The 11,169-nt window shown below is 44.6% G+C and overlaps 1 protein-coding gene across 1 annotated transcript in view; it reads left to right on the top strand.

Moving 5' to 3' along the window:
• The first annotated feature begins 640 nt into the window (after nt 1–640).
• The window catches only part of HCN1 (hyperpolarization activated cyclic nucleotide gated potassium channel 1), a 184,272-nt gene continuing 173,743 nt past the window's right edge, over nt 641–11,169 (top strand). Inside the window, exon 1 of the mRNA XM_080972498.1 lies at nt 641–1,157. Coding sequence (XP_080828624.1) covers nt 760–1,157 — 398 coding nt within the window. The 5' untranslated portion in view covers nt 641–759. The remainder of the gene's footprint in view (nt 1,158–11,169) is intronic.

Here is an 11,169-nt window from a genome sequence, read left to right as displayed (position 1 = left end):
AGATCCGGCTTTTTGCGATAGGGGACAGGAACGCTTGCTGGGAACTGGCTGTGTGTGCGCGGCGCTTGATGCGACCTCATCTAACCTCATCCCAAGCAGGCGAGTGCTCTAACGTCGTCTAACGTCCCTCGCTGCGGACAAACCCGGGGAGTGAAATGCTCAATAAACAGCTCGTTCCAGGGGGAGGGTTGCCACAAACGAAACCCCCAGCTGGGTAGCACCTCCATGCCTGCGCAACCTCGGAAGCCGTCCTTCGTGCTAAAGGCACCGGGACCGAGGAGCGATCGTGGAAGGCAAATCTGTGCAAGCGAAGCCAGCTTGGGAGCCCCGGTCCCTTTCTTTGGGTAGCGGCGATGTGAGGAGGAAACGCTGGCTCAGGCCAGCCAGCTGCCTTACCGCGCGCTCCATCCTCCCTCCCTCCTTCCCTCCTCCCGGGCTCGTCCGGGTCGCTCAATGTCAAGCGAAGGGAAGCGGGCCCAGGCGCGCCGCTGCGGTCGGCAGAGGGCGCTCGAAGGGAGCCTGCCGCCCGCCCGCCCGCCTGCCTCTGGCTCGGCCCTCCTCCCCTCTCCCGTCGGTCCCCTTGCCACGCGAGGCGCGCCAGAAGGGGCTGAGGAGCCGCTGAAGGGCGGGCAGCAGTCGCAGCCGCCGCCGCCGCCGCTGCAAGACGGAGCCGGCTCGCCTGGCCGGCGCTGCCTCCCTCGCTCGCTCTCCCGCGCCACCTCCCTTCCTCCGCCTCCCGGCCGCTCGCTGGGCAGAGGCATGGAGGGCAGCAAGCCCGGCTCGTCGCCCGGCAGCCGCGACGACGGCAGCCCCAGCGCCAACGCCTGCTTCCAGGGCAAGGCGGCGGCGGACAAGGCGCTGGGCAGCCCGGGAGCCGGCGGCGGCAGCCTCAAGGACCATGGCAACTCGGTGTGCTTCAAAGTGGACGGCGGAAGCGGCGGCGGCGGCGGCGGAGAGGAGCCGGCGGTGGGCTTCGACGATGCCGACGCCGCCGGGCGCCAATACGGCTTCATGCAGCGCCAGTTCACCTCCATGCTGCAGCCCGGGGTCAACAAATTCTCCCTCCGCATGTTCGGCAGCCAGAAGGCGGTGGAGAAGGAGCAGGAAAGGGTTAAAACTGCAGGCTTCTGGATCATCCACCCCTACAGCGATTTCAGGTGAGGGGCGAGCGGGGTCGTCTGAGGTTATTTTCTGGGGTGGGTCGGGGAATCGATTTTTCTGTTGGTCACGGTGCGCGCGCGCGCAAAAAACCGGGGCATGTGTCGGCTCTGCCTCCCCAAAGATCTGCTTGTGCAATTTGGGCATTTTGAGTGTCTGTGATGCTCTGGTGCCCAATTTTGATGTCAGTCCCTGAAGTGGGTAGCCGAAGTTGAACCCTCTGGAAGAAAGAAATATTCCTATCTCCACTCAACCAACCTCAATGAAAGCTCAGAGTTCTGAAGAATGACAATTTTCCTGAGCTTGATCCCCTCCAACCTATTTCCTCTGCCTGCCCCCTTTGCAAAGTCTTCTTTGGCGTTCAGGGAAAGAACATGCCAAGTGCTGGAATGGGGAGCATCGAAGAGGCTCTGTCCACAGAGCTTTGAAAGTGCTCACACATATGCATAGAAGCCCAGGTTGGCTTCTTGTTTCTTTGGTAGCATTGCTCAGAAGTAAGTTCCACTCCGCTCAGTTGTGCTGTGCGCAAGATTGTAACCTTAGACTTTTCCCAAGTTCTTGGAACCTCAGGGTCCCACAACCCTCCGTTTTTGGAAGGACAGTGAGCCAGTGGCCTTCCAGAAGTTGTTGGGTGACTATCGTCCATCCTGGGTGCTGCTGATTGGCGCTGGAGTCCAATAATGGCTGGAGGACTGGAGGTTCCTCACTCCTAGACTAGACTTTCTTTCCATTGGCTGTACTGACCACCATGAAATAACTCACCCCCAACTTGTTTCCACTGAACTCTCGTCTAGATAGAAGAAACACAAATGCTACTTACTGTTCAACTTCCAGTCTTGCCCAGGTGACATGTCACTGACCTTCAGAGATGGAGGTTAGATTATTTTCCATTTGCACTTAAAGACAACTCTCACATCCCTTTTCCAGGTGGAAGATATAAGGGAGCCCTCCCCTCCCAGGATGCTGCAAGTTTCATGGGGCACTTTTTGGCATTCCAGTAAAATGGAGCTTTGCACAGGAAAAAAAATATATAACTTTGGCAAGCCAAGCATGTGAAATGTGGCTTGATTCTCTCCCCCGGTCCCTAATTTAGGGAGTATAATTTTTGCATCTGCAAAGGAAAAGCTAATCGTTTTGGCTATCTTGGAAGAACTGCGAGGAAACTGGGGCATGATAAACTAAAAATGAGGAATACCGTTTTCACTCAAACCCAGAAACTGCAAACATCTAAAATACGTACCTTCCTATTTTAAATATCCAAAGTCATGGTGACTTATTCCCTATCAAGCTGTCCCAAGAGAATAAACACCCTTTGCTTCATTTAAAAAATCCTTGTATGGTGCTGGCTACGGGAACAGTGCAACTGACCTTGACTAATATCCTGTGCAGATGTTCTTCTCTATACATCGTTGGGGCAGGGGAGAAGATTGTAATCTTGCCAACTGGCTCTGCCTCCTTGGCACACCCAACGTGTTGCATTTATTGTCTCTGAATGGTGTATGCATGATTTTTGCGAATGGGGCCTACATGTTTAAGTCTCTATGTGGCTATTCTGTCCATTGTGTGGACTAGAGTTGTGTCAAGGGGACAGGGTCATCTGGCACAATCTCCATCTACCCCTTCTATATTCAGGGAATAATGCATTCACAAGGCTTTAGGTTCTTTTATTAAAACTTTGGTTCCTTCATGCCTCAGTCTGTCTTAGTGCTGTATGTCAGAAAAAGACAAGAAAACGAGCAAATCAGAAAGACAGAAGACAGAGAGAAATAGGATGCTTTCTCTCTCTCTCTCTCTCTCTCTCTCTCTCTCTCTCTGTTTGTGTGTTGCCCTTAAAATGAAAGCTTTTATGTCTTGAGTCATGGTATATCCATGGGAAGTTTAAAAACACGAACATGTAAGATTCAGGCTCTTAGTTAAAATTTGCACTGCATGTTATTGTCGCTCAGTCTGATATGCGTATGCGTATGAAAGCTTTTTTGTCTGACAACTGCACATTTTTAGCTCTCTTCCCAGATACTTTTGGAAAGGCTGTGCTATTAGCTTGATAAAAAAGCAGGAACCTGGAAAAAAAAAAAAAGGATTACATGGATTGAGGGCAACTGGGATTTTGCTTAATGATTTTTGGCCAGAGTGGGGTTTGTCCTTATTAATTTACCTGGTGCTTGAAAGTCATCCAGAACGCGGTATCTCCTTGAGCTATACTATTATGTGCTGGAGGGACGCATGTGGGGAGAAATAGCATTAACTAGGTAGAATTTATGCACCATCCTTAACTGGGAGCTATCCAGGGTATTGAATAATAATGCATCTGGAAATCCCAGCTTTAACCTTGGAATCTGTGTCCTTGTCATTTCCAGAGTATACATCATGTCTGCTCCCATATATCCTGTAGCAGATGTAGTTTTCCCTTCTCATGTGTGTAAAAGAGGATGTCATAAGGGAGAAAGCAGTGTTAAGTTTCATTGACCTTCTGAGACAGACCATTCATAGTTGGCTTGGAACAGTCTTCATATTCATGAGATCTGTCAGGTAGATGAAAAAGAATCAGTTGTGCCTTGCGTGAGATAGATTGCAGGAAGTGTAGAATGAGATGGGCATGAAGGCCATTTAAATCTGAAAAAGGATAGCTACACACAATATAATAGAAAAATGCATCTCCGAAGATTGTTGTATTGCTTTATTCAAATGTGTATAGTTTTACACAAGATGCTAATACAATTAACCTTTGCAAATTGTTTACTAATTGCAAGATGTCATATGTTTAGGTTATGAATTTCCATGCAAACATTGTGTATACTCAGAGCACCATGGCATCTTAACATACTAAGGGATTGTTTGCTTTGGAATTCTTTCATGTAAAATGTATTTGTAAAAAATACTGAGTTGCTTACAGATGCTGTGAAAAAATGCTCCTCTATAGGACCAAGCATCTCGTGGTAAATATATATATATATGAATTTGTGGAGGTGATGTGAGAAAGTGGTGTCTAGTAAACAGTCCTTGAGCTTTACCAGTTGGTGGTAATTCAGTGCCTGTCTCTACTAATCTATGATAGTGCTGGCATTTTAATATATACTAGTCAGTTCAGCTGTCCTTACATATTATTATTATCATCATCATCATCATCCCAGGGTGCTTCACAACAGAAAAATACACAATGAGAATACAAAACACATAATAAAAGAAAAAGAAAAACAAGCAAATTTGAGGGGAAAGCTTATTTATGGCCTGTGCTTTGCAGAAACAATGGATACATAGTGTATTGGCATGTTTAAAAAATTAAGGAAATCAATACGTCCTGGTGATTGTGGACAGAGACAAATGGCCACCAATGAGCTGCCTTACCTCTGGGAGCCTCACTGAAAAAATGAAAGTGAGCAATTATGTGAAGAGATTCTTAGGGCTGAACTACGGTTTTAATTCTGGTACACTATTTTTAAAGTTTGTGTGTGTATAGTGTTGTCGGTTGTGAATGCTATGTATGTGTATGCTAAAATGATCAGCGTTGTCATGAAAATGGAATCGGTACCCTGTCATTTTCCTGATCAAGCCAGCACATCTGTGTGGTGGTTGTTGCTGCTGAATTTCCCCCCTTCCCTTCCCATCCCATCCCATCCCATCCCATCCTTATAAGGTCCCAAAGTGAGCTCCAACAGCATAAAAATACAAGATTAAATTAAATTTGAACAATTTACAGTCAATTGAATAGGGTGGGTCAGGTGTCAAAGGCCAGGGTATAGACTTTATGTCACCACACGTATATCTTGACGATGGCACCATGTATTTTGCAAGTGTACAAAAAGGAACTGGAGTATGAAATATTTCTGCCCTTGCAATTATTTGGGATCTGCTCTGGGCTGGCGACAATAAACTATTCAAGAAAACGAATGAATGGGAACACACAGTGAAACGACAAGTTTGGCATTGTGCTTAACCTGCTTAACACTTCAGAACTGACCACTGTCAGGAACCTGGGTCCATCTTGCAGACCCAACACTATGGAGCATTTTTTGAGAACCACTTTTGTATTTGTGAATGAACCTTTTGGTATGTAGTTCCATTGGCAGTTCTTGTGTCTCATATGGGCACGAAGCAACTGTGTTTGGATGGATAGTCTTATTCTTCATACTAGCAAAGTTACCTTCATGCATAATCACCAGATTAAATTTTTACACTTACTATAGAATGTAAATCAACCTGGATGCTATGTTTATGAACTAAATGAATTTTGATAGAAATGAAATGAGTTGTGCTGATGATACATACTGTGCTGAATAAAATCAGTTCCAGATCAGTCTACTTCCCCTGTCTGTCCTCTTCCAGCTTTCCTGCCAACCTGGTTTTGATCCACCTGAAGCTCCATCTTGCTGGGATGTCATTGCCAGGGCTAGAAGGTTTAAGGGACCTGCGTATGGGTTTAATAGGGCATCTTAGGAAATGCATAGTGTTGAGTGTGAGAGATGAATGGTGAGAGAGCAAGGTTGTATCTGGATGAGGGCAACAATATGTCTGTCTGTGAAGGGTGGAAATTTCCATGGGTTTCTTGAAGTGGCCTACTTGTGCATTTAAAATTGGGAATGTGGCTTCCTAAGAAAGACGTTCCTACACCTAATAGGCACTGGTATTATTCATGCACATGAGAAAGGATATATTGCAAAGAATAGAATGTGATCTTCGCATATCTTTGGACATTAACTGGGCTTGCAGAAAGGAGGATGTGTGGCTAATTCATGCTTCCTCTTTCCATGTTTCCATGCAAAGGTGTGAAGTGGTAACATGCATATCTTCCCTAAGCTAAATGTGTACCTGGACTTGCACAGATCCTCATGGGAGAGATGCATGACTTGTGACCTCAGATGTTACCTGGGAGGAGAGGATATAGCACAGACTTTTTGTTGCCTTCCGTAGCCACAGACTTCCATCGTATCATTTGGTTTCATTATAGAGCGTTAGAAACTCAGATATATGAACTAGGCATCAAATGGCTCCCTAAACCAGGATTACAGTTGCCAAAACAGAATGTCTAGTTGCCATTATGGGGTAAGACAGCTCAAAATTCACATTTTTCAGTACTTGGTTATTTGGTTACTGAATTTCGTTCTGATTGTACAGATAAAATATCACAGGTAGCATTCTACACAGTGTGTTGTTAGTGTGTGAAAACAGTCAAGATCCAATGATCCCCAGGCATGCACCTCCAGATGGTGGAGACTACAGATCCCATAATGGTGTTTGGGCATCTTCACTTGGTCGCAATTGGCCAATAGCCAGGTGCAAAATGTGCCTGGCTAATTTTGAATGCTGGTTTCATATAATATTTGAAATAACTAGCTCTGTTTCCCCCCCTGAAATTTGATGAATACTGATTCATAAAACCTTGCAACTCATTTTGCTGTTAATACAGATTTGCTCTATTATGGGGTATTTCTCCCGGAAGCTCTGTTAGTAACTCTTAAGTGAAACCACCCATTCCATCTTGTTCTGGTCCTCTTAATTGGTGGGTGCAACCCAACAAATTGCACCTACAGGAGCAAATCTATGTGCCACATATCTCAGTGGAACAGAACCGTATAAGAAGCACTGAGTCCCATTGAAACCAATACAATTTAAGAAAGACCTGGAGTGTGCCATGCATTTATCCCCTCTCAGATGCAAATCTTGCAACACTTCATTGGTCAGCCTGAACCATGGTTAATGTTAAACACCTGCATCAGTGCTAATCCATGGCCAATGCATTCCAGAGCTTGCTTCTTAATGAGGTTGGGGAAGCATCTGTTTTGCATGCAGAAGATTCCAGGTAGGGCTGGGAATGTCCCCCCTTAAAATAAAAATAAAAATCCTGGAGAGCTGTTGCAGTGAGAGTCGACAATACTTAGCTAGATGTAGAAGGCAGCTTCCTATATTCCACTGCTCTCCCCAGAGCCTGAAACAGCTGAGTACTCCCTCCATCTGAGCCCTGAGCAGCAGAGGCTTGCGTTGAGCTGGTGACCAGGCATGCAGGCCTGCTTCATTTGTTTCCATCAGCATAACATCCCCTGCTGGATGTGTTAGAAGTGATCCTGCTCCTGAAGCAGATGGTTAAGCGAGGTGCTGGTGGAAAGCTCATGCTACTTCATTTACCAGCTCAATCCAAGCATCAACTCATCATCTTAGGGCTGAGCCTCCTGACCACAGAGCAAGCAAACTGGTATTTAATTCATCTGCTCCTGGCTATCGCCCTCTGTGCTGGCAAATGGGATGAGGAAGAAGAAGGAGCCATGAGTAGGATGAGGATGTGGAAGAAACATAGAAAATAGGACCTATGTGCGAGGGTTCCTTTTTGTGGGAGACAGTAGGAGGTGTTCCTGCGTGGGGTGTTTGGCTTCATGTGTGACAATTCAAGTGAGCAGGGGAGTGTTTGCAGGGGAGGGAGACAGTGTTGTGAGAATGGAGTAGAGCAGAGGAACAAATGTTCCTTCTGTAGCCCCCACCCCACCCCATTTCCAGCAAGTTTCCACTTGCTAAATTATTAGCAATTGGGAGGAGAGTAGAACCACAAAATAGTAAGAGAAAAGGAAAATAATTTACATAGCACAAAGTGACCATATACAGTGGTACCTCAGGTTACATACGCTTCAGGTTACAGACTCCGCTAACACAGAAATAGTACCTCTGGTTAAGAGCTTTGCTTCAGGATGAGAACAGAAATCGTGCTCCGGCGGCGCGGCGGCAGCGGGAGGCCCCATTAGCTAAAGTGGTGCTTCAGGTTAAGAACAGTTTCAGGTTAAGAACGGACCTCCGGAACGAATTAAGTACTTAACCCAAGGTACCACTGTATTTCACAGTGTACTCTAAGGAAACATTTCAGGCTTTCTTGGCTACAGGAGTACAGTAAATGTATGTATAACGTACATATTTTATAGGAATTGGTGGTATTGAAATGAAAAAAATTGTTGTCTAGTACAAAATACCTAGAAAATAGTCACCTGCAATTATATGCATTTTGGTTATATATAGGCTGTGGTCCTATATTTCCTGTGTGTAGTAGTAGTAACATTTGTTTGGTTGTTTGATAAAATGTATACACTTCTTGATTGTAAAAGAAAAAAAACCCCCTCAAAGCAGTTTATTGTGCAAAGATCAATGACTAATGTAGTGGCCGCTGCTGGATTACTGTTTTTCTTTTGGCATCCTGGTGGCTTTTAAAAAGATTTATAAACCACTTAATCCATAAACTCTTTTAGGTGGTACACATAATTTTTTTTTTTCATTGTTGGTGTTGTAGTTCTTCTTGTGCTTTGATTTGTAGCAACTTTGCTTTGCCTGTTTTGCTGCAGGGCTCCTGCGCTCCGTCACTGCTTTGTGTTCTGATGGAACAAGATTTTGCAGGTGTTATATAAGCTGCACCATCAAAGGCCAGTTTCTTTGTCCCCTGGTAGTCTGCTCAAAGGAAATATCAAGAGTCTCCTGGGGCGCCTTAAAGCCTAACAATGTTTGTAGCATGAGCTTAGGTGGGTTTCGGATGCCCGAAATAGACACCCGCGTGCATGTATGCGTATGCATACATATACAGGGTGAGTCCTTTAAAAGAGGCCCCCTGGGTACAGAGTGCACATGTTCCACGGGGCCTCTTTTAAAAGACTCACCCTGTATGTGCACACACCCTATGGCAGTGAATAAATTGATTCTATTTATTTGTTTGCAAAGTAAGTCCAAAGAGAACGTGCTATTCTACAGGGAATTAATGTCCAATTAAGAAATGATTGTGTAAGTGGCCTGACAGATCTTTTGTCTGAATGGTTCCACGTATTTTTTCACAATCCAGTTGTGCCTCTGGAGCTGTGTGTCTCCGTTTTCTCTTGCACAAAGGCTCCCTTGGTAGAAACCCTGTGATTTTTGTGTGTGACACTACTCACTGGTACATTGTGATGGTAACCACAATGATTCTACCAAGTTATGAATACCGGCATCTCGTTATTATTATTTCTACTTCTACCTGTGCAAGTATTTTGGTTTCAGACAAGTGGTTAAACTGGTTTTGCTTCTGTTGCCGCCAGAAAGTTGCAGATGCATCCAGAAGCTGACCATTGGTGGGTTCCATTCATATGTTTAAAGGATATTCATTTAGGCAACTAGACCTTAATACAATAATAATAATAATAATAATAATAATAATAATAATAATAATACTACAGTGGTACCTTGGGTTACATATGCTTCAGGTTACATACGCTTCAGGTTACAGACTCCGTTAACCCAGAAATAGTACCTTGGGTTAAGAACTTTGCTTCAGGATGAGAACAGAAATCATGCTCCGGCGGCGCGGCGGCAGCAGGAGGCCCCATTAGCTAAAGTGGTGCTTCAGGTTAAGAGCAGTTTCGGGTTAAGAACGGACCTTCGGAACAAATTAAGTACGTAACCAGAGGTACCATAATAATAATAATAATAATAATAATAATAATAACAACAGTAGTAGTAGTTTTAGTATTTATACCCTGCCCATCTGGCTGGGTCTCCAGCCATTCTCAACTTGACTGAAAAGCAAAATACTCAACACACAAGTTTGCATGTCTTAAACCAGGAATGTCAACCTTTTTGCAGCTTGAGCTGCACATTCTCTTTGGGCACCTTCTGAGGGGCGCATTTTACCTTCATAGTGCAGGCTGTTTTCTGCACACATCTTCCATCTTCCATCCAGGCAGGCAAGAAGCATTAACAGAATTTAAGGACGCATTCTACTCAGGCATGTGCTTTTCCACTAAGCTGTGGTTCCTCCTTTATAACAATCAGCCTTATAAGAATCAGTTTATTTATGGCTTAAAAGGAATACTTTTCTGGCTTAAACTCATGCACATTGATTAATAGCTTATCCTTAGTTACCGGTATTTGTTTGAAGAGTCTTACCAATTTTATCTTTGTTTTAAATGATGATAGCCTTATGCATATTTTCTTTTTTCAATTGCTGTGTGGATTGTATCTGTGTTTTATCTACAGTTATTTTTGTGCACCGCTTAGCTCTTTGATCAAGCAGTCTGTACATCTTCTAAATAAGTAAATAAATAAAATTTAGAAACGCTTCGTGAGAATGGTTTTCCTTCATCCTCGCACAGTCTTCATTAATAATTACAAAGTGTTGCGTTCCTTATGTGACACTGCCTGGTGCAATAACTCTTATTAACCAAGGCCCAAAGAAGTGTTGTCTGTCCAAGAGTTCTTTAGATTTAGGTTTCCAAACTGCATTGTGATATGACATTGGAGCTATCTGGTCAAAGAAGACTCAAGTTTAAATAATTACTTTGGGCAAGTGTATGCACTTGTGTGAGCGTAAACTGGATTTGGGCCTTGACTTCTTAAATACTTTTTTATTCATGGTTGTTGTTGTTTAGTCGTTTAGTCATGTCCGACTCTTTGTGACCCTATGGACCAGAGCACGCCAGGCACTCCTGTCTTCCACTGCCTCCCGCAGTTTGGTGAAACTCATGCTGGTAGCTTCGAGAATACTATCCAACCCTCTCGTCCTCTGTCGTCCCCTTCTCCTTGTGCCCTCCATCTTTCCCCACATCAGAGTCTTTTCCAGGGAGTCTTCTCTTCTCATGAGGTGGCCAAAGTATTGGAGCCTCAGCTTCACAATCTGTCCTTCCAGTGAGCACTCAGGGCTGATTTCCTTAAGAATGGAGAGGTCTGATCTTCTTGCAGTCCATGGGACTCTCAAGAGTCTCCTCCAGCACCATAATTCGAAAGCATCAATTCTTCGGCGATCAGCCTTCTTTATGGTCCAGCTCTCACTTCCATACATCACTACTGGGAAAGCCATAGCTTTAACTATACGGACCTTTGTTGGTAGTAGGTTTCTAATAGAACCATTGTGCTGGAAATGCTGGCTGCCACAGCATCCCTCATGGTGGTTTCCCAGACTCAGGTTGAAAACCTTAAAGAAGGCCTTCCAATCTTCCAAGCCTTCCAAGAAGGTTTGTTCTGCTGTCAACATACGCATAGACTTCACAGTTACTCAGAATGTTTTGGAAAAGCAAT

Source organism: Podarcis pityusensis (genome assembly GCF_964106645.2).
Source record: "Podarcis pityusensis genome assembly, chromosome: 11".
NCBI classification, from domain to species: Eukaryota; Metazoa; Chordata; class Lepidosauria; order Squamata; family Lacertidae; genus Podarcis; species Podarcis pityusensis.
This window is presented reverse-complemented; position numbering and strand designations above follow the sequence as displayed.